This window comes from Zonotrichia albicollis, chromosome 7 (assembly GCF_047830755.1).
Source record: "Zonotrichia albicollis isolate bZonAlb1 chromosome 7, bZonAlb1.hap1, whole genome shotgun sequence".
Taxonomy (NCBI): Eukaryota; Metazoa; Chordata; class Aves; order Passeriformes; family Passerellidae; genus Zonotrichia; species Zonotrichia albicollis.
In genome coordinates this window covers 16,710,249-16,733,524 of record NC_133825.1, presented here as the reverse complement: position 1 = coordinate 16,733,524, position 23,276 = coordinate 16,710,249, and the positions used below count along the sequence as shown (strand labels likewise).

General features: G+C 43.3%; 2 protein-coding genes across 8 annotated transcripts in view; one reads left to right on the top strand and one right to left on the bottom strand.

Moving 5' to 3' along the window:
- The window catches only part of CTNNA3 (catenin alpha 3), a 410,743-nt gene that overhangs the window by 88,978 nt on the left and 298,489 nt on the right, over positions 1-23,276 (top strand). The gene's annotated exons all lie outside the window — the stretch shown is intronic.
- Positions 17,611-23,276, bottom strand: part of LRRTM3 (leucine rich repeat transmembrane neuronal 3) — a 76,473-nt gene continuing 70,807 nt past the window's right edge. For 2 of the 4 annotated variants that reach the window (XM_074544402.1, XM_074544400.1), the window contains one exon: positions 17,611-22,069. In XM_074544402.1, coding sequence (XP_074400503.1) covers positions 21,860-22,069 — 210 coding nt within the window. In that variant the 3' untranslated portion in view covers positions 17,611-21,859. The remainder of the gene's footprint in view (positions 22,070-23,276) is intronic. The other 2 variants (XR_012581052.1, XM_074544403.1) reach the window with 2 other exon arrangements.

Here is a 23,276-nt window from a genome sequence, read left to right as displayed (position 1 = left end):
GGTTTTAGGGGTGTATAATGTACAATAGGTGGAAAAGAATAATACATAACCCACCCCACTGACTTGAGAAAGTCAGAAAGCAGCTATTGAAATATGACAGTAAGGGAAAGTGCCATATAATTTGCTGCAGAACACAGTGAATGCACAAGGTGGCAAAGACAAGGAAGCAGAAGAGAGAAAATACAAAAGATTTAAAGGCATGTGGTTACATAACAGGAGGGAATGACAAGGTTTTAGTTTCTTTTAGAGCTCTTCTTATATGAATGGAAACACTCTCACTGAGAACAGTTTATGGCTATTACTGAGACTGTGTTAAATAAGTTTTTCAATGAGAGGATTACCAGATGTCAGTTACTTTATTTCACAGCTCTAACTCGCTGAAGAAAAGATGATAGATCCAGGAAACAGTGCTGATTTATCGGTGTCTTTTTGGCTCTTCTATTAGTAGTTTCAACAAGCCAGACCTGGGAATTGAGTGAGCTGTAAAGATGATGACAGCCATTTGTTATCATAGCACAATTTAAGCACAATTCACTTTTCCTCTCCTTGGGATCACTGTTGTGCTCTACAGGCAAGTGCATTCTCTGTTCTTTTGAAGCTGGGCCTCGGTGCTTGAACTCGAATAAGGGACTTGCCTTTACAAACTGTGGGTCTGCTGGTAGGTAAAACTAGCAGTGAGAGAGAAAAGAAACAATGGGAAGGATTCCACTGATTGATTAATGGAATGGGAGAGACTTGTCCTTACAAACTGTAGGTCTGCTGATAAATAAAACTGGGTACTGAGAGATGAAAGAAACAATGGGAAGAACCATAAATTCCATAGGAATTCCACGGATTGACACAAAGAAAACAAAAGGGGAAGGGTTGTATATCAGATGGGGGTCTCAGGTATGAGATATTTCAGGAGGTCTGTACCTCTGAAGTACCTCAGGCAATGGGGAAGAGAGATGGACATGGGGCCAGGAAATGAGGATAAAAAGGAGGCTGCGTCCTCCAAAATTTTGAGAGACACCAGGGGAAATGCCCCATGGCCTCTCCCTGTATTTAAATAAAGTTAAAGGACTCCTCTGTCTCTTTTTTAGACATAAACCTCTGCTGTTTGTGGATTAATTTTCCTAACAAACTGTACAGGAACTTAGGATTTATTAGCACTAACATTTGAAAGAGTATAAAGAGTATTGCTTTTGTGGTTCCTAAATTTGTTTCTTTTATTTTCCTCAATTATTTAAAGTGTCTAATAAGCCTCAAAGGCATCAAAGATTAAGAGCTTCTTGGTGTCAGTGAGATAAATTTTTAATTTTTTTTTAAAGAGTTTTTAATGACAGCTTGGAGAAACATCTTTTTGGAAGATACTTGCCTTAACATGAGTGTTTTTCACAGAGGTTTTATCACAGTGAATAGTACAATGCAAAGTGAAGCAAAATGCTCTCCACAAGAACCTAAACATTTTTCTGTTCACAGAGTAATTCAGACACACAGGAAATTGCAAACACATTTACAATTCTTCTGAAAGGCAGCAGGTTTTTTTCTGAATTGTTCCAAAAATTCTTCAAAATTACTTGTTGTACTGTTGTTAACCTTTCTGAATTTATACTCATAGACACAGGTTGTCAGGAGATACATTTGTGTTTTAGGACATCCAGCAACAGGAATTGCTACTGTGGGTTTGGATACCTTATAAGTGACAGAATCATACTGTCCTGTGGACAATAATGGAATAATGTATCCACTGGAGCAATCACATTGTTCTGCTAATAAGCACTTGCTCTTTCCTAGTGACGAGCTGTTGTCTCTTCATCCTTTGCAATGAAGAGCTGCTGAGCTCAGTGGAGTGCAGCAATGCGAGCCCCACGTTCTGTGAGTTGTGCTTTTACTCAGTCTGAGTGAGGACATCCCTTCCCTGGGGGCACAGGGATGGTGGAGCTGTGCTGAGCCTGGGTGGAAGGGGCTGCTGGAGCAGCACTGAGGGCCTGCAGGGGCTGCTGTCTGCCATCATTAATGAGGGAGGTGTGCCTGAACAATTACCTGCATCCTCCTCTGGCTTTCAGTAAAGATCACTCCTGCATTGCTAGGGCAGCTCAGACACACTGCTGTGAGAGCTGCTTTCTGGAACTCAAAATCCCCTTGCTGTTTGAATGTTCCATCCTATTTGAGCTTCATTAATTTTAGTGGATGGTCTCTCACCTTATTATGGTTATAGGGTGGAGATACATATGTGTGTATATATGTGGGTCAGTGTATTTTTCTGATTTTTCAGTTCTGATTTCACTTCCTTCTTGTGTTTTTTAAAATCGTTCGTTTCTTAACTGGGTTTTTATGTCATGATTACTGAGACGTTTGGGTCAGACACGGTTAATTTAGTCTGGATTGTGCCACAGGTGGTGGCAGCTGCTGTGTCCTGCTGTCCCACAGCTGTGCTGTGTGTGTGGCAGGGAGCAGAGCCAAGCCAGCCCTGCTTCTCCAGCCATGCTTCCATTAAAAAAATGTGAGGAGAGCAGTGATACATCTTACCTTGAGGCAGACCAGCAAGTGAACTGAAGTTGCCCCCCTAGTACACATTTATATTAGTGCTGATCAAGCCCTGGGCATCCATGCAGCCTGAGCAGGAGTGTTGTGTGCTCTGTGGCAGAGCTCAGGAATGGTCAGCTGTGCCCTGGGCTGCATGTAGGGCACACCTGAACCTTGCTGGGAATGCAGCTCCTGGAGCTTTATGGAACTGGCTTCCCTCAAGGCTCCCAAGCCTTGTCCTGCACCACCAGATTGTGCCCACAGCTGCTGGGAATGAGAGAATGAGACCTGTGTGGGTGTGAGCACTTCACTGAGGGCAGTGAGGGTGAGATGAGGAGCCAGCACCCTGAAGCAGAGGGGCAGCTGGGCTGGGTGAGCCCTTGGGCAAAGGTGGGCAGTGCAGAGCCTGGATAGCCATGGGGAGGGTCCATTGGGGGAGAGGGGACACAGTGGGCAGCTGGCACTTGGGCTGCTCTGTCTCTCTGGGTTCCAGACTCTGATCACTTACTGGAACGTGAGCATTGCAAACTCAAACCAGAAAGTGGCTGGGAAACCAGGAGGTTTTTTTATTGGTGGTGTGGTTCTGGGCCTTGCTTTTGGTGTCAGCTCTTAAATTTCGGTGCTGTGGAGCACTCGTGCCTTGCTCTACCTCTGTATTGAGGAGTCTTCAACAGCAGCTTAAGGTCTGACCCACTGTCTGTATTGGAATATGAATCCCAATATTACCAGATAGATTGTGCCTGGGCCAGTCTGACCCTCGCTGCTGGGCCAAAGGCGGCAGCTGTGGTGTATCACCCCAGAGACACCTTTAGCTTGCTGGTGGTTGCAGCTGGGCACTAAACAAGTCCAGGCTTGTTAGGAACTCAGTTTACCTCAGGAAGAAGGCTTCAAGCGATGGTGAAGAGAAAAAAGGAGAGGATTCTGCTGGAGGGTTATATCCAGTGGTTTATTCCATGGTTAGAGATGTCTGAATCTTGGGAAGAGCTCCAACAGAATCCCGACCGTATGGCCGGACTCACGTTTTAAGCTCAGGGGAAGGGGAGGGGACAGGTGAGCCACCAACCAGGTGAAAGGGGCAGGGTCTCAAGGGACGAGGGACACCTAGACAGGCCAATGACCCCCAGGCCTGAGGGGCATCCTTTGAACCTGACCAACCACACGACGCCTTGCTGGAATGTTAAGCCTGATTGACAGGACTCACTCAGCAAGGGGGTGAGGGGGAAGGGGAAGAGAGGTATTGCCACACCTGGGTAAGGGACCCGGAAGCTTAAAACACACTGCAACAGTCTAGATGTGGAGACTGGGATTGATAATGGTTTTTTGTGCTATTTTATTGCCATTCTTGCTCTTGGAGAGTGGAGGGATGTAGAGATGCTTCAAGCACACTGATATCTCAGCTTGGCCTTACTTGTGCTTCATGGTTTCCCCAGGAAGAATTGTAACACTTTCCTGGTTGCCAGTGACACCTGAGGAGGTAAAATAGGGGATGTTTGACTTGTGCTTTATGGTCACTTCCACTTTATTTCACCAGTGTGCAACTTGCAAAGCTCTGTGTAGCTGCTCTCTGGAGAACTGACCCAGCCTTGGTAACAAGGAGTTTGAGGAAATTCCATGTTAAAGTCTTCAGGAGCAGAATGGCTTCTGGCTTCATGGAAGGGGTTGAAGTAACTGACTTCTGGAAATCCTTGGTTTTAAATCTATTTTTTTTTATTTCTGAGCAGATGAAACCCACTTTTATTTATGTCTTTTTACAAAAAGAGTGGATTAAAATGTGCTTACTTTACTGTCCTCTTCGTACTTAAACATCTTAAGAAAACTGGTGTTTCAGAGAAGTTTGAAATTGAGGTATGTCAAAATGTAAACTAGAAGAATTTCCATGTGTGGGTGGGAAGTGTCACTCAGTTCTTTTCTTATTCATGGCTGGGTTTTTTTATGACTTTATTGAGTGTTATGTTTTTCAAAAAAGGATGTATTGCAGTAAAATTGGTATGCCTATATGGTATATTATGCTGGCATTTATGCAAGAAAATATGTAGTTTTCATTATTTTGTTGTTCACATTGTCTGAGTAGTTGATTGAGTTGACTTTGAACACTCCTACAGAGGATTTTCTTCTGTTTTGTATGCAGTATGTGTAATTGAAAATCATTTTTAAATGTTAACTTTCAGTGAACATTTTGTTTTATGGGGAAATTAGATATGAATTGTTAAGGAGGAGGATCTTAAGTGTACTTAAAAGACAGAAGTAGTCTAGTGAATTCCCCAAATAGATTTACAGCTGAAAAATAAGCTGCAGTTACATGTACCTGATTATAGATGCTCCTCCAGACCCTGCAGTAATCTGGGATCTGTGCACGTGAGCTGGAGAAGAATAATGGGAGCTTTTCTGTCCTTCAGCCCTGCTTTTCCTGGGCTGCTTCTGAGCTGAGCTGTGTCAGGATTGATCAGCTCTGCACTGGGGTACCACAGTGTGAGGAGCAGCTCGTGGCTCCCTGCAGGAGCCAGGAGTTTGTATTCAGCATACCTGGCAGCACCATACCAATATATGGAAATATGTTGGGCTCAAGACTAAATTTTTTTCAAGAAACCTTCAATACAGCAGCATTTGCTCTCCCCAAGATGAAATAAATCCTTGATTATGGTAATAAACAAGCATTAAAAATAATCAAGCATTTGTTAACTCAGCTGTTTAGTTTACGAGAATTTTCCTATTTTTAGAGTTTGTTGGAAATGGTTGTTACTACATAAGATTTTTCTCAACCAGTTTCCTGTTTTTTAGAGGATGTTAGACTGCTCATTTTCTGAAATGTCAGGGTGCCATTTCTAGGGATGCTACTGAAGTCTGCTGTTTCAGGTGCATTTGTCATGGTTTTTATCCTCTGGTACAACACAGCTGATTTTTGTCGTCCAAATATATTTCTAAATTTCATTCTGTTGCAGGTTGAAAATTACTTTTTGTTTATGTATCAGTTCTAATTAAAAAGATCAATCACAACTGGATAGTTCAGGGGACTCTTCATGGAATGTTGGTGTTGTGGGCCCATGGAAAACCCAGACCAGCCTGGCTGGAGTTGACTCTGCTTTAAGCAGTAGGTTGGACTGGATAATGGCCAGACATTGCTGCTGTTTTCAGTCTATGGAGTCTGATGCCAAACATTTGAATAAATTCCAGTGTTTGTGCAGTGCCCTGGATGACCCAGCCAGCTCCTTTTAATATACAGTAAATCCCATTATTTACTAATGGAAGATTGAAAGATATTCAATGAAGGTAATGAAGCCAGGACAAGAAATTATATAAAGTAGTAAAAGGAAAGTTTCTTTCATTTCAGTAATCTCTGGTAATTTTGAGATGATGAAAGAAGAGAGTTACTGTGTTGAATTCTGTTGTAATGAACCCTCTCTATAAAACAATACCTTGTAGAAGGCATTTGGGAAGTGGTTGATTAAAAGCCCTCCCACAGAGTTTCATCACAGAGATGAAATTCTGAGACTGCAGAGATCTATTGCATGGCTGAAGGGAAATGCTTTCCCTGCTTTCCTTGGATCCAGGATATTGTGTGCCAGCAGCCTATGAGAGGCTGCACTCCTTCATTTATAGTACCAGCAGTGACTTCTCTTTGATAAAGTGGAGACACCTGCAGAGTTGTCTGCTGACTTCTGGGCTTCATTTCTTGCCTGGCTTCTCTTGATATTTGTTATGAAGAATGAACAATGGAGCTTTAAGTGAAATAGCTTATGGACACTTTTCATGAAATCAGAAATCATATTGCAGGAAAATTGTAATTGTTGGTCTCAGTTGTTCAGCCAGATCTTAAAACAGTGAGTTAAAGCAGATCAGGAACTTGAAGATCTAAATCCCAATTCCACGTTACCATCTTCTTTCCGAAAAGAAAACCAAAACAAGACTTCAAAAACAAAACCACATCTTTGCCTTGGTCACAAACAGCATTTATTGGCACTCCCTCCTATTTTAACTTTCCTTTTAGTGAATTCTTTTCCAGTTGTTGTTTGTTGTTCCTGCCTGACGTGCTACTCTTCTTCCTTAATTAAGTAAAATAAAAAGGAAGATTATCATTTTGTATAATTGCATTTGTGACCATTGTGTATGATCAGAAGGCTGGCTAAGTAAACAATGGAACCATCCTCCCTTCACATTAATAAAAAAGATGTGCTTTATTCCTTTCAAGATCAGCTCTTCTCAAGAACTGCTTTTCATGGTTGTTTTCTAAGCCAGTGTAGCCAATTGGCACATTTTCTTTCTCTTTGAATATGCAAAGAAAATAAATGTCTGAAGTCAGAGAGCTGCAGTGCTTAGTAGAACACATTAAATAAATGATTCTAATTGCTGTATTTACTGGAAAATCCTTACTACCTTAGGTTATTCTAATTGTTCTTACCCATTGTTTTATTATCAGGAGAAAAAAAACAAAGGAAATTTATACAAAGATGGAAAGAAAGGATAAGTCAGCTACTTGACTAGGAGCTGTATTCAGGAATAATCTAAGATTATCTTTTCTATCAAGGAGCGATGATTCTAATTTTTTCTAAACCCTGATATTGTAGGGGAGGAATTATCAGGCTGTAAAAGAGGATAATCGGTAAAGGAATCCCTCCCTTAATTTTCTTGAATATATTTAACTCTTTGCAGGAGAAATGAAGAATAATGATAATTTTTTATTCCATGTGAATAAGAGAAAATAAGAAATATAAGGTAAATTTCTTCTCTGGGAGCTTGGTTAGTGCTTCTTTTGTGCTTAATTCAGCAAAAGATCACTGTGCTGTTAATGTGCCCTTACTGCTGTGCTCCTGACACGGGGGCAGTGCACACAGCACAGAGCAGATGCACATGAGCCAGAACCCTTTGGTTTTACAGTGCTGTTCCCAGTCTACTGCTTGCAGCAATGAGGAGGTGAAATTGGGGAAAACTGCAAGATTCCTGTAGAAGATGTGCGCTGAAGGAGTCCAAACAGTGAGTAGGTAAAGGAAAGGGGGAATGCTCTGTGACTGCTTGTAGCTGCTAAGGAGGTAAAGTCAGAGTGGCATTTGGGATGTGTCCCACAGCTGGCAAGGAAATGGAGCTTTTCTTGCTTAGCTTTCAAGTGATCAGAAAAACTTGTTTCTCATTTGAAAAACAAGAGGCCTGATAATCTTTTGGATTCTGTCAGCCACCTCCTGTGTGACACGAAAGCAGGACTGAAATGCAGTGCCCTGGGATGCTGAGGTGGTGCTGGCAGACACTGCCAGGGCTGGCAGCAGTCTCTGCCTGTCCTGTGCTGAGCAGATTGTTGGGATGAAGAATTCTCCTGGATCCCAGGGCAGAGCAGAGTGCTGCTGCATGTGAGTGAGCTTGCAACATCTGAGCAAGGCCTGGCTGAGGCTGCCAGCTCCTCAGGCTGTTTGGCTCCTGCTTGGCTGATCCTTGGAACACCTGCCTCTGTCAGCTCCAAGAATGGAGTTTTTGTAGAGCAGGTCTGCTCATCCGCTGGCACCTCCATGTTCTTCCCAGAAGGACTGGGAACAGCAGATGTGAAACTTTCAGAGTTTAGTCCCAAGGCTGCCTTACAGCGCTGGCAGGGCATATCTGTGTTGTGTCAGATCTGTTGTGCTTTCTCTGTTTCCATGGAAGATTCTGCTTTTGATAAATTGGTAAAATTTAATAGAAGAAATATTCCTCTGGAGAATCTCCAGCTGTATTCCTGATTTCTGATGTTGTGCTTCAGTTCTTGCTCTGTTTTTCAGTTTATCTGTAGCACTGTCAATGCCATTTTAAATGTCTGTTAGAATTACAAGCAAATAAAAAGCTTTTTGTTTCTCATTCCATGTCTGGATGCAATGTGATTGGCAAAATTCAGATATTAAAATTAGTTGTTTGGCATTTATTCAGATGCAGATCTGGTAAAGTACTATTGCAGAGCTATTACAACAATAGCTATGATAACTCAAGTAAAATAGGGAGGCTGAAAAAATGATCAGGAGGAATGGCTTTAGATTATTGTTTAGACCACTAATTAAGGAAGGAAAGAAGTTTGGCTCTTTTTTTTTTGTCTTCTAGCTTATTCTTGTAGTGAAGAGTCTGTGGGCCAGTCTGTAAATCTGGAACCATCCATTGCTGGCAAACAGCTGGAATATGACACTGCCCTCATATTCCCTGTGGGTGAGGAGATGAATGAGGTGGAGTAAAGGATGAGCAGTGTCCTGGGATTGCTCTGTGCCACAGAGCTGCTGTGGGGCTGCTGGGAATGCCCCTGGCTGCTGCAGACACACATTGCTTTAGGTGGCTCTTGGCTCCTCTGCCAAATAACCCATTCTGAGCAATGCAGCAAGGCATGGTCTGATCAGCCTCATCAGCACCAAAGGCTTCTTTGCTCAGTTAATAGAAGGAAGTAACCTGCAAATTTAATAATGAAGAAAAGGGTGGAAATTCGAGCACTGGAAGGAATTTAGAAGGAAATAATAGGAGGGAAAGTAAAGACCTTTCTAAATGGGGGAGAGGAAGTCAAAAATACTCTTTCCTGCCTGCTTCAGGCTTCCTGTAAATAGCTAGCTGGAAAAATGAATGCAGTCAATAAGACAAAGTGAATATATGACAGGAAGAGTCCAGGAATATTTAAGAAAGGAGCTTGTGAACCATTTGCCTTGATTGTAAAAATCTGTGAGAGATGAGTATTTCCAGGTAACCAAAAAGCCAAATTTATCTTAACAGATAAATTCCTCTACCTAGAGAATTAATAGGTCAGTCCCTCTAGCTTGGGTAACCATGAAGAAGCTGCAGGAAATCCTTATATATTCATTCCCTGAAACTGCTCAGGATATGAAAGTGGTGCTGAACCACAAGCATCTATTTTGAAAGTATGTTTTGTCAAATACATGTAGTTCTGTGACAGAATAGCTGGCTGGGGATTAAAAGGGAAGTTGGAAAAGCTGTAATGTTACACACAGCAGTGCACATGAGAGGATGTTTTCATAGGCAAACTTGAGAAGCACAGTTATTGTATAATGAGTGGAAATACAGGTCACTGAAAAACTGTTCCTGCTGAATTGGTGTTTAATCCATTGCAGGTCAGTTTGGGATGGCTTAATGAAGTTAAGGACTTAAGATTCTGCAAGGACTGGCCTGGGACCCATGTGTATGGTGTGCTTCCATTAGTAATGAATGAAACCTCAAAAGATTTCATAGCTCAATAAAAACATTGCCCCTCTTTTCTTCTTTTTATTTTTGTTTGCTGAAATGGTCTGAAATCTGCAGATTGAAATGATAAGTGCAAAAAATTCCTCTTGGGAAGGAGCTCAGTGTATAGGTAAAAATGCAGGATTTGTGGCTTAACAGTGGTACTGCTCTGCAGCTCCCAGTGCCATGTGGAAATCAGAAATGAAATGAACTGGCAGTAGGGCTCAGCTCAGTAGGGAATTTTAGGCATCACAGCTTAAGAATAACAAGGACTGGTAAAAGGAACAAAATGAAGCAAGGATTTTAGAACTTACAGAAAGTAGGAAGCAGCTGACTTAACTGAGTCTGTGTAGCTTAGGAAGAGGTGGAGGAGAAGAGGAGCATGCTGATATTTTCAGACATGGAAGAGGTTTTTATAAGGTTTGTGCTGTTGAGTTATTCTCTGTATCCATTCAGAGGAAGACAAATGTCAGTGGCAAAATGCAGAGTTCCAGGGTGCAAAGTGACCCTGAGCGCACCTTAGCCCCACTGATCATGGGTTTACAGTTTTATAAAAGCAACATTCACACTGTGTTTTCTTACCACAGATTGCTTTTTTCCACAGGTTAGTGTAGGGTTTGTAACAGTGAATGGTTTTTCTGTGCAGTGATCAAAACTAGAGTGGAATTTGGTGGGGTTTTTAGATTTCCAGGCCATATACAGATAATAATCTGTCCTTTCTACAATTTTGTGTTCAAGCATCTGGGGAAGGCTGGTTAATAAAAGAAGCTATTAATAGTTGTAGGCAAACTAGGAGTTTATTTTCTTATGAGCTATTTGCATGAAAACAGTACATTTAACAATGATTCAGCTTATCATATCAGCAGGAGCTTTTGTATCCTGACAAATTTATAAGTATATTGGAAAGATTTACCTAAATTTAATATTTCAGGATCTACCTAACAATTTTACATCCTATAATCTGTTCATAAACTGGAACTTAAGTACAAGAAATAGAAAATAGGAATTTTGCTCTACAAGATTAAAACTTTAGCAACCAAATTGCATTTGTGTAATGTAATATGTGAGCTGTTCTCTCATACTAACATGTTTTTCTGAGGAGAATGGATATGAACTATAAAACAAGTCCTTTGGTAGTCAGGGGCTGGTTTCACCAACTGGAATTCAAGAACAACCTAGAATGTGTCTGTGTAAATAGAAGACACAAGACAGCTTTGCAGTTCTTCCAGAATTTTTACTGGTGCTTTAGATACAAAATAATGGATTTATTCTGGAATAGATGGTAGTTTGTTTGCCTGATCTAGATGAAGCAGGTTTATTTTCCTCCCTACAATTGGGTTTGGTGGTTATAAAGGAGGAATGACTTCATTATGTGTTGAGCTGACTTTTTTGCAATAAACTTGAGAATCTAAAAGCATACTGTCAAATGTCACTGTTTTATGAGATGTATTTCACAGTTTAAAACACAGGTTTTTTTTCCAAAGTTGAAATTAGAATTGTTGACATTAAGGAAATGAAAATGATTGATGGAGTGGTTTTACTTGACCAGCTGCTAATGATTTCTCACTCAATATCTCGTTAGCTTGTGCTGAAGTCATACATATGGCAACCTAGAAAATAGCCTGAAGTTCCTGAAACTACAAAGAAGAAAAATATAAGTTATTGTGGTGCTTCTGATCTATGAACTGTGATATAAAATGAGACTTCTGATGTTCTGGGACGGTGTGATCGATAGCATAATTTCGTTATTAAATTGTTTACTCTTTACTGAATGTTACAGTGCATTATATTTTGGCTCGGAGGCAGGGAGAAAGGTCACTTAATTTCCTTGTTGGGCTGCAGCCCTTGCTCAGGTGGAGCTACGTGGGAGGAAGGGAGAAGGCATTTTCCTAGGGAACAGCTGAAAATGCTCATCTGAGAGAAAGAAACCTCTGGAACTTGCTAGGCTGGGGGCTGGTTTCACTTGCAGGAGACTCTTTATGCTGTGCTGCACAAAGCTCTCATTCTTATCTCCAGTGCTGATTCCTGATTATCTCCTGTACAAATGCAAAAACCCAATGCTTGAAAGCATCAAAGCCTCTAAAGCCAGTGGTGGAGCTGCAGCTGGCTTTGATGGAGCCAGAGCGTCACCTAGTTTGAAGGAATTAAGCTCAGCTCTTGGGGCTGTTACTACTTTTTAAAAATAATCTGGTATTAAATATTTAATGCTGTTCTTCTTTTGTTTTGCCTATGTTACCTGCCACTCTGGTTTATTGTAGTGTCTTTCAAACTTCATTAGAAAAATATGCTTGGTATTTTTGTTGAAATACAGTCCTGGTTATATCTCCCCTGTTTTTCTTTCTTTGAGTGGTGCTGTGGTTTTGATGTTTCTGCTGACATTTATGATGCAAAAGGGAAGAATTTCTGCAAAGCAGAAAGGTGAAATTATGGTTTGACCTAGTGTTGAAGCTGAGCAAATTAGCAAAAGAAAAACTGTTGATAACCAGTGAGAATTCATCATATTTTCCTCACACATTTTTCACAAGTATTTTGTGGCAGCTGAAATTTCTGACCAGGACTAGACTCTGTCTCTTTTGGCCTCAGACTGCATATAATTATTCAGAGTATGCCATTTCTTTGTATAGGAAGCCTTATTACCCAGAGGCAGATGTGATCTATCATCTTTTCCTTCAACAGTTCCCCTTTTCCCTCTACCCTGAAATAAATCAGAAAAGATTTATAATATTCTGCAGCCCATAAAACCTGCTTCATTATCTTTAAATCATATATATCTGATTGCAAAGCTCTTATTTTTATAAAAATTTTGGGAGCAGAATATTTTATGGAGTTTGGTGTGCTTTTACTGGAGGCAAAAAAATCAATTTTTTAAACCTAATTTTTTTGCAAGTTTTTGCTGCAAATTAAAAGCTCTTTTAGACAGAAGGAAAAGAATGGATCCACCTTGAGATGTCCAGACAAAAGGAAGAATTCAGGCTGAAGGGACAACATCAATTGTTTGTCTTTACATCTAATTGAATTAATATTCATGTGGGCAGTACTTTGGTGTCTTTACATATATTGTTATTTATTAATAGTTCTGCCTTTGATTTGCTTTTTCCCTTCCCTTGGTTTCTCTGAAATCCTCCTAGGTGAGAGGCCAGTAGCAATGTTATTTTTGACATAAAAGCACTTGATTGGGGGTCTAGTATAGGTCTGTTAGAACCTCACTGTATTCATCTGCCTCTCTGAGGTTTTTTGCAGATCTGGGTCTATCTTCTTTTTTTTTCTGGGGTCATTTACTTTTAGTTCATGTTTGTAAGGCCAACTGTTTAATCCCTGTTACTGATTTGCATTCAGATACTGTGCTGCTGATTACTGCCATGTACAGGAGATGCTTGGAACTAAAGAAAATGGAAATGGTTTTCACATTCAGAAAGGCAGATCCCATTCTCTGATGGTTTGCCTGTGCATATCCAGTCCAGACTTAAATTTAATTCTTCTCATCTTCTGTTTTATGTTGTGCCTTATTAGCCTGTACCTCCTTTTAAAAACCCACCTTAAATATCTTCTCAAGGTCCCTATAAATTTTGAAAATACATTTTTTTTCATTTCTGAAGCATAACTTAGTTGCATTTATAGCTCCTTTCTTTACATCCTCTCTCTGGAGTAATGCTGAATTATTTTGCATTTAAATCTTCAAATTTTAGGTAGCAGTGTGATCCTTTTTTTTTTTGGTAACTGTTGTATTTCTGTGGCATTAACAATGCCCCTGCATAAATTCCCCTCCCTCTGTATTTTGTAAAAGAAAAACTTACACACAAACTCTCAAAACAGGTCATTAGTGCTTATTTCTGGGAAGCAAAAAGAAAACCAAACAACACCAAACAACACTTACATCTTATGGTAAGATGCTTGCATATTACAGGAAGGAATCTTAGAATGTAATTTAGCAGTATAAATTATATTAATTAATGTCTTTATTTTGGTGGGTATTTTAATTTCTTTGCTAAAGCAAAGGCAGGGCCTCGAGATGCAGGTAGGGAAGGAAGGAGTGGATGAGTGCAGGGTGTGTGAGGGTGGCAGGGGCAGCTCCTCACCCCCGAGCCACCAGATGGGCTCTGCTCTTCTGCCCTTTGGGATCCAGGGGTCTCCAGTGACACTGTGCATGGATTCAAGGAGTCATTCAGGGAAATAAAGCAATAGAAGAAAGTAGCATTGAAGGAGCTATTTAAGCCAGGCAGGAGACAGGATTCCAAAGCAAATTTTATCCAAAATGGTTATTCCCACTCATGTTGCTGTGTTCCCCAGAGACTGCAGGGCTTTTAAGAAGTTAGAGAAGCACCTTGAGAGGGACCATCTAGTTTTTATTTATGCCTCAGTGTATGTTATGCGTGAGGTGGAAGGTTCTGTACAGAACCTGTACAGACTGTGCTGGCATCCGTGTCCCGGGAGAGGCTTCACGGGGAGAGCTCCAGGGTCGGGCTGTGCGTGCCCCCACACACACAGACCTACACAACCACCCACACACACACATACACACCCACACAGGCTCTTTGGGCGGGTGTCCGGGAGCTGCCCCTGCGGAGGAGCCTCAGCGCATGGAGCCGGCGGTCCGCGGCACTGCGGATCCTGAGGGGAGCGGGGGCTCGCCTGCGGGCTCCGCTCGCCTTCCTGCTGTGCTCCTGCTCCCTGCCGTTCTCCTACTCCCTGCCCGCTCCTGTGGGACGGCTCCCGCTCCCTGCCCGCTCCCGCTCCCTGCCCGCTCCCGCTCCCTGCCCTCTCCCGCTCCGTGCCCTGCTCCCGCTCCCTGCCCGCTCCCGTGCCCGCTCCCGCTCCGTGCCCTGCTCCCGCTCCCTGCCCGCTCCGTGCCCCCTCCCGCTCCGTGCCCGCTCCCTGCCCGCTCCGTGCCCCGCTCCCGCTCCGTGCCCGCTCCCGCTCCCTGCCCGCTCCTGCTCCCTGCCCCGCTCCTGCTCCCTGCCCTGCTCCTGCTGCTCCCTGCCCCGCTCCTGCTCCCTGCCCGCTCCCGCTGCCTGCCCCGCTCCTGCTCCTGCTCCTTGCCCGGCTCCCACTCCGTGCCCGCTCCCGCTCCCTGCCCGCTCCTGCTCCTGCTCCTTGCCCGGCTCCCACTCCGTGCCCGCTCCCGCTCCCTGCCCGCTCCTGCTCCCTGCCCCGCTCCTGTGGGACGGCTCCCGCTCCCTGCCCTCTCCTGCTCCCTGCCCGCTCCCGCTCCGTGTCCGCTCCCGCTCCGTGCCCGCTCCTGTCCCTGCCCTGCTCCTGCTGCTCCCTGCCCGCTCCTGCTCCTGCTCCCTGCCCGCTCCCGCTGCCTGCCCCGATCCTGCTCCTGCTCCCTGCCCGGCTCCCACTCCCGCTCCCTGCCCTGCTCCTGCGGGAAGGCTCCTGACCGCCACGGCTCGCGCTCCGCCGTGTGTCCCGGGCCCGGCCGCCTGTCCCCGCCTGTCCCCGCCTGTCCCTGCCTGTCCCTCTGTGCCTCCCGGGCACTGCCCCCGCTCCGCCTGCTAGATGATGCTGACAGGGAGCCGGGTTCTTGTGATAACGCTGTCCCTGTCTTCTGTTTCTTTCCCCCTCTCTCTGTGCCTTGTCCTTTCCCCCTTCAGTAGGAACACTCATCTTTTTTCCCATCAAGAAACGCTTCTCAGATGTAATATTGCCCCATTTACACTTTATTTATGTCCGATAAATCTATTAAAAGAATCCTCCCCAGCTCTGGCTCGGTGGAACGGGACACACCTGTACAGTTTTTGCTTTGAGATGGGCAGGGCAACGTGTTCATTCTTTGCAGAAATTTGGAATGTTTCTATTATGATCACTTGATGAAGGTGGGGTTAGTGCAGTTCACACTGACAGTCATTAACCATATCTCTTCACAGCTTTGGCGTGCAAAGAGGTTATAAAACCCCAAACCTTTACATCACCTTGTGTAGTGGGAGAATGAAAAAAAAAAGATTGATTTTTATTAGCATATTCTAGCATTATTATATCTATGAATCTATATTTGCAAGAGGTAGTGATGAGGAAAAGCAGTGAGAGAAGCTTCAGCATGTGCTTGGTTGGCAGCAAAGCTGCTCAGCTCTGGAAGTGATACCTGAGAGGTGTTTCCCTCCAGGACCTCAGTCTGAATAGTTCTGTGTTACTGCTGCCACTCTCAGTTGTGGCAGCTGGACTTTGGAGAAAGAGCTGGACTGCAGAGGGCAAAGAGAAGTATGAACTGTCTAGGTAGCTGAAGCAGGAGACAAAAATACATCTTCTTCATGAATCCTCTTTGCATATTCAGATACACCATTGATAGCTGTAATTTTTCCTTTCCTGACAATGAGAATAAGGCTTTTGGGCAGTGGAGGCGGGACTAATTGTGCAAGTTTACAGGTTCTTTAAAAATAAAGTTACCAACAGCAAGACGTAAAAGAGAGGTGCATCATTATTACTAGAAAAATAAATAACTTTCATTATTTCTTTTGAAAGCATAAATTACAACAAACTGTTCAATATGAATTGTTCAGTTAATGGCTTTCCATGCCTCATTTATGACACACTCTTGTATAAAACTACTGAAATTATTGAAGTGCACAGTGCTGCAGAGACACATCATTTTCTTTTAATGAGTATTCTCAGCAAAAGTTGATGAGGTTTTGTTCTCTAAGAAACACAGAATTAGTGTATAAGAATGTGTAAATTATTGGGCTTTGAAATATGTTTCATTGAAGCACTCACTTTATGATTAGATTGTAGATAGAACCAATGCTGAAATGCAGCCACCTTGAAAGTCTGTTTCTTAGGGAACACAAGGTGGGAAATACTCCCTATGAAAGCTGGAAAAAACACTCTTGTATAACTGCACACTGAATTCTTCTGCTGTTTGTTAGGAGACCATCCATCCTGTTCGTGTCAGCTGACCTAAGGCAATTAATGAGGCAATGATCACACGTTACTGTTATCCCAACCAATGCTGTGCTAATGCAGCACTAATTAATGCTCATTTGTGTATTCTGAGTGTCCTGTCAGGGGTGTGTGGAGCTCGGCTGGCAGAGGGCTGGGCTGGGAGCTGTCACCGAGCCCCTCTGAGGCTGCCATTAGCAGGCAGATCTCATTTCCATACCTGATTGATGGTGACAAGGAGGATGGAAGCTCTGTGCCATGTGGGATTTTCACACTTGCACACACTGCACTGCAGCTTACGTAAAGATTCTTGGCAAAGTTCTAGTGGTGAAATGTTAATTTCTTGGGGGCTCATTAGAATAACATTAATCATGAACTCTGATTATGTTCACCTTAGTCTGAAACTTTATAACTGAAATTAATCAGGTTCTGTAATTAGGTAGAACAATAAAATGGAACCGGGCTTTGTTATTTTATAATAGAGCTATTAATTCACTCAAATGTTAGACTTTCTTTGAGGAATTTAAGAAACATCTGCTTTGAAGTATGGGAACTGAATCCAGCTGCTTGTCTGTGACACTGTAAATGATCATATCATTAATTAACATTCACCATCTTTGAGGGCTTTCATTGCTAGTGTAGCAAAATCAAGAATTTATTGCAGTTCAGTGACACTGGAATCCTGGCTTATTTCTTAGGTCATAGTGTTGCCCTTGCACTTGTATTTTGGTTTTTTTAGTCTTCATGTTACCATTTTTGCACAATTTCTGTTCTCAGGTCCTGTCTGAGGATAGGAAATAATAACAGATAAAGCATGCCTTGAGAGAGAAAGAGAGAAATGGAGTAGAGCGAGCCTAGTACACAGCTTCTGAGGGTGGCATTTTCCACTGGTTGTGTGCTGCCAAAAGAAGTCTGATACTTAGGATGTATGTCTGAAAACTGTGTATATTTTGGGAACTTTTTTGTTACTGGTAGCTCTCAGATCCCTTGAGAGTAGTTTGTACTTCAAATTTTCATACCTTTTTAATTGAAGCAGTCATTTGCTTTTTTGTCTAGATGGTGTTTGTTTTTTTTTTTTACAGTCTTGAGATACATGCAGGAATTTGTCTAATGAGTCATTATTGTTTTTATCCAGCCCCTTCCCTAGGGAGGAGCTCCAGCCAGCTGCTTGGGCTTGCTTTGCTGCTGGGTGTTTCTGCCCTGTGCATTGCTGCCCCAGCGTGAGCCACTGATGGATGGTGGTGGGAATTGTTGCTTGCAGCCAGGTTTATTTTTAACCTTGTCTCGGGTTTTTCACTGCTAGAGGTTATATTGTCTCTCAGTCTGTATTTTGCAAGTTTAATGACTTCCCCCAGCCTTTTCTTGGTGAAAGGACCTGCCTGGTTCTGGTGGTGTCACTAAGTGAGACAGGGGTGGATGCCCTCTGTTCCTGGTGTGTGGAACAAAGGGAAATGATACATGGGAGTGACTCCCTCTTGATGAATACTTGAACCCACAGACTCCTTTCTTCTTGCTACCTTAGCTGGGAGGCTGGGGCTTTATTGGGGATGCTGTTGTGTTTTATCCATGGAGCAAAAGCATTTCCTGTTGCTGTGCAGCCAGAATCAGAGCCCAGCTGGCAGCAGTCTGGTGGCAAGCAGGGGTACCCAAGCTGAGGTCAGGATTCAGGAGTGGGTCTTTTCTGGGCCAGCCTAACCTGGGTGTTTTCATCATGAGGATCTTTTAGAGATACCTGCCACCTAGCTTTCTTGGAGACATCTGTCTTACTGAGAATAACAGGTTTCAGGCTGGTGTAGTCCATGTTAAAAAAGGGTATCATACCACTGAGTATGTTTTAGCAGTCTGGGACTGGGGTGGGCACACACCCCACACACCCCCTGCTGCTCTGGGCCCTGGGTGCTGGATCCATTGTCACAGACATCTTTTGTGAAAAATCCTTTCTTTGGGATTTTCCCTTCTGGGAAGCTGAGGCCCCAGAAGAAGAATGTAAACACTGGTTATCTGCTGCTGTGGAATACAGCAGGTGCATCTGTGATTGGCCCATGTTGCTTGTGTACAATTAAGGGCCAATCAAAGACCAAGCTTTCTCTGGGACAGATCAGAGAAAGCTCCTTTGTTGTTCATTCCTATTCTATTCTTAGCTTAGCAGCTTCTCAACTTTTCTCTCTATTCCTATTAGTATAGTCATAATGTATTATATATCATAAAATAATAAATCCAGCCTTCTGATCATGGAGTCAAGGTTCTTGTGTATCTCTCTCACCCTGAGGAACCCTTGCAAAGCTATGCAACAATCCATCTTGCAGAGCACTGCCATTCTGGGGTTACAGAGAGCCTGATGATTCAGATGCCTGGGAAGTGATTGGGAGAGTGTGAGGAATCTGTCAGGGGCTGATTCTGTGACTCTGCTCCTGCCATTTGTCCTGTGGCATCTGGAACTGGCAGTCTTTGATTCATGACTGAGGAAGAGAAAAGGGGAAATATTGGTGTGTGTATGAATGTCTGCCCAGCTGTGCCTCTTTCAGCATTCATCCAAACCTTCTTGTGTGTCTGCATGAGAGAATCTGTTCCCATGCTCCCCAGTCTGAGCTTGCCAGTGCCCAGTGCTGGAACCTTGGAACACATTTGGGCATTGGGAGCATCTCCCTTGGTGCCAGGCCCTTGTTCACACACTGCCAATGCCCCAGGGTCCAAGCACACAGGAGGGAGGACAGAGCAGAGCAGCTGAAAGCACCTTTTGGCAGGGTGGTGTTTGCTCCTTCCTTCCAGGCCTGCTCCAGTAGCCAGAATGGCACAACACTGCACCTCAAACCAGCTGTGGAGGGATTCAGGTAATTCCTCCCTGCAGCCTGAGCAGCACTGAGTCCCCCACAGCTCCAGAGGGACTCCTGGGTGTTCGTTAGCTGTGGGCAATGAGCAAAATGTGTCTTCAGACTCATGCGTAGGAAAATTCCAGCACTGTGGAAGGTAACACATTCCAGAACCAGTGTAACACATTCAAGAACCAGGGAAGAAATACAGAGCTGAAGTGTGCCGGTGTAAGAGGTGTCTTAAAAAGACAATTAATGTTTTGAAGAGGAAATAATTTATGCAAAATATGGTACAAAATCGAAGTGCTAATAAATAAGCAGTACAATGTATTTGCTTTTGACACTTTGTTTTCACTTAACAGGTACTGAATGCAGGTTGATTTGTTACCGATTTTTGAAGCTGATTTTCATTCTATACACCTTGTTTTGTACAGTTGCCCTGTAATTTTAAAATTCAATCTTCTGCTTTGAAACTACATGAAAATATGGTAGGATAAAGATCCAGAAAAATAGATTTGAGGTTATATAATTTCTCTTTATTATAAAAAAGTTGCTTCACCATATGAAACTTTTTTTTCCTATATTTTGGAAGGCTTGTGTTCCCATTTTGTTTTTCACAGAGTCAGCATGATATAATGTCTTCCTAATTTCTGTAATCTTTTATGATTACAGGGTAGTGTGTAGTGGTATAAAAAGTTACTCTCATACAGTGTTGAGAAGTCTTGAAGATCTAAAACAAAAGAATGGGGTATAAGAATGCTTCAATCCAGATATTAAATGACAGACAAATAAGCAATGTAGTAATTGTTAAAGACTTAATACTACTACATTATATTTTTGTTTTTAGAAGTTTTGGGCTTTTTCTTTGTTTGCTTTATCCTAATGTTAAAGGACTGTAAACTTTTAGCATTTTTTTCCAAATGACTAGATTTTTCAGCAAGTGGATGTTTCTTTTGAGTGACATTTTACATTCTAGGAGTAGTAGAAGGATTTGTTTCTGTTGCCACTTCTGTCAGCAGCTGCCTGTGACAGAAGTAGGTTTTGGACCCCTTTGTCTTTAAGCAGAAATACAAATGCCTGGTTTGGCAGGCTCTCACAGCAGATTTTGTAGCTGCCTGTTGAAGTCTCCTGTCCTTGCAGAACAGTGAGACCTAATAAAATATCATCAGCCTTGACTACCAGTTGCAAAACCAAGCTTTGTTGTTAAAAACCAGGCTGTATTTCAAGGCAATAGGTAAGCTTGAGAAGAATTAATTTTTTTTTTTAGTTTTCATTTCTAGGAAATATATATATATTTCAGGAATTTCTTAGAAGTTTGAATAGTTAAACCCTCCCTCTGGAACCAGTAGATAAAATTCTACACATTAAACACAGTAAAAATGGTGCATATTCTGCAAAGGACAGAATTTTAGATTCAAGTTGTCTGGGCACAAAAGCAGTAACAAAATGATCCCTACAAAACAGAGTAACTTAATAACACAAGGAATAACTTTTGTTAATTTGAAGCTTTAGAAACTGAAGCTTGTAAAGTAAGATGTAATTAAATTATGGCACTGTACATACCAGTTGTTCTTGGTAATTGAAACTTTACAATATGAAAAATACATTACATCTGTACAGTTTATACAGGTAGGTAGGATGAGTTTTGAAAAAGATTCACTTTCGAGGGTCATACTCTGAAGTCAAAAAAATACTGCACAACTGAACTAATTACAAATTGTAGACTGGAAACAATTAATCTTTGTGATTGACTTTTAATTTGCACAGGGATCCTACACCCCACAGAACTGCCTGCTCACTGGTGTCCATAGCTTCCCCCAGGGTTTGGATGCAGCCCCTGCTCCAGGATTCCCTAGGGGCTCCAGGATTCCCTAGGGCAGCTGCTGTCCATTCTCCCCACTTCCTGCTCCAGGGTTCCCTAGGGCAGCTGCTGCCCCTGCTCCCTGCTCCAGGATTCCTAGGGCAGCTGCTGTCCATTCTCCCTGCTCCAGGGTTCCCTAGGGCAGCTGCTGCCCCTGTTCCCTGCTCCAGGGTTCCTAGGGCAGCTGCTGTCCATTCTCCCTGCTCCAGGGTTCCTAGGGCAGCTGCTGTCCATTCTCCCTGCTCCAGGATTCCTAGGGCAGCTGCTGTCCATTCTCCCTGCTCCAGGATTCCCTAGGGCAGCTGCTGCCCCTGCTCCAGGATTCCCTAGGGGCTCCAGGGTTCCCTAGGGCAGCTGCTGTCCCTGTTCCCTGCTCCAGGGTTCCCTAGGGGCTCCAGGATTCCCTAGGGCAGCTGCTGCCCCTGTTCCCTGCTCCAGGATTCCCTAGGGCAGCTGCTGTCCTGTTCCCTGCTCCAGGATTCCCTAGGGCAGCTGCTGTCCCTGTTTCCTGCTCCAGGGTTCCCTAGGGGCTCCAGGGTTCCCTAGGGGCTCCAGGATTCCCTAGGGCAGCTGCTGTCCCTGTTCCCTGCTCCAGGATTCCTAGGGCAGCTGCTGGCCCTGCTCCCGGCTCCAGGGTTCCCTAGGGCAGCTGCTGGCCCTGCTCCCGGCTCCGTGCTGCCGTGGTGATGGTGCTCAGGTCCAGCTCCGCCTCCAGCCCCGTGTCCATCGGCTCCTCCTGCCTGCTGCCCTCGTAGGGCTTGTGGGCCAGCAGCTCGTGGTGCACCCCGCAGTAGCTCAACGTGGGCTGCTCGTAGGCCAGGAACGTTGACATGTTCATGGACAGTGGGATCTGGGCAGAAACAGAGGGGAGAAGCAGCAGTTACCAAGGGATATTACCAGATTGCCTGAATTGCAGGTTGGAAAACCAGGCTGGCTGCTCTCTGGGTCCCTGTGCCTCTCCTCTCCACCCCAACCCTGCTCTTCTCCAGGCTGTTTTAACCCTCACCTCCACCACCTTGGATCTCGAGGCCCAGGGCTATGTACATGCTTGAATGTGTTTGAGAAGATGAAGATGTGATTCAAGTTAAATTATCTTTAGAATGTAATTAACCTCAGCTACAATCACTGTGACAGGGAATACTGCACATTAAATGTAAATGGTTTTTCAAGTGAGTGGCTTGAATTTGTCAGTGAGTGTGATACCTTTGGTCTGCTTGGAAATGCAGGTGAGAGGGTTCCTACTATTGAAGTGCTTGGGGAAGGGGACCTCAGCCCTCCTGGCATTGTACCCAAACAGGGAGCATCCCTATTTGTATCTGCTCCTTTGCAGCCTTCCTTCCCATTTTCATTCCTTCTGGGGTGTGTCTCAATAAAATTTCTAGTTATGAAGAATCTCTTTTGAAGTTCTTTGAAATTAATAAATAATCTAATAATATCACAGCAATTGTAGTAGTTCTCATCTCTGACAGCAATTCTGGAGTAAAACCCACAGCAGTGTTTAATTACCAGTGATATGTGAGCATCATATTGTCTGGAGTTCAGGTTCAGGTGAGCATCAGGATGTCCCAGCTTATCTTAGATTTACAGTTCAGAAGCCTTCCCATTGCAGTTTCTATTCAAGGGGGCATCTGTTCTGCAGGCTGAATTTCATTGCATATATTACATTTCTGTGCAGTGAGGGGGAAGTTCTGGCAACCCTCTGTCTTTTCAGTCAGGAAGTGTAAAACTCTAGACTTACTTTACACAGAAAGTGCAGCTAAAAGTTTGTACTTACAAAACTGTATGGCAAACCAGAATGTTTTTATAAATAATTCTGTTCAGTCCTGGAAAGAATGTAGTCCAGTTTGGAATGCTGATTTCTTTTTTTCTTCATTTTTCTTTTGATCATCGCTGACAGTTGAAAGGTTACCACAGACTAAAAGGAAAGCTCCTTTTTTTTTTCTTTCTTTTTAAAAAAAGGAGGCAGATAATTTGGGTCTGGTCTCTGTAGCAATTACAGGGATCTGCAGGAAATGGGTTTTTTCTGTAGCCTGCAGAAGTGTATTTACCTCTCAACA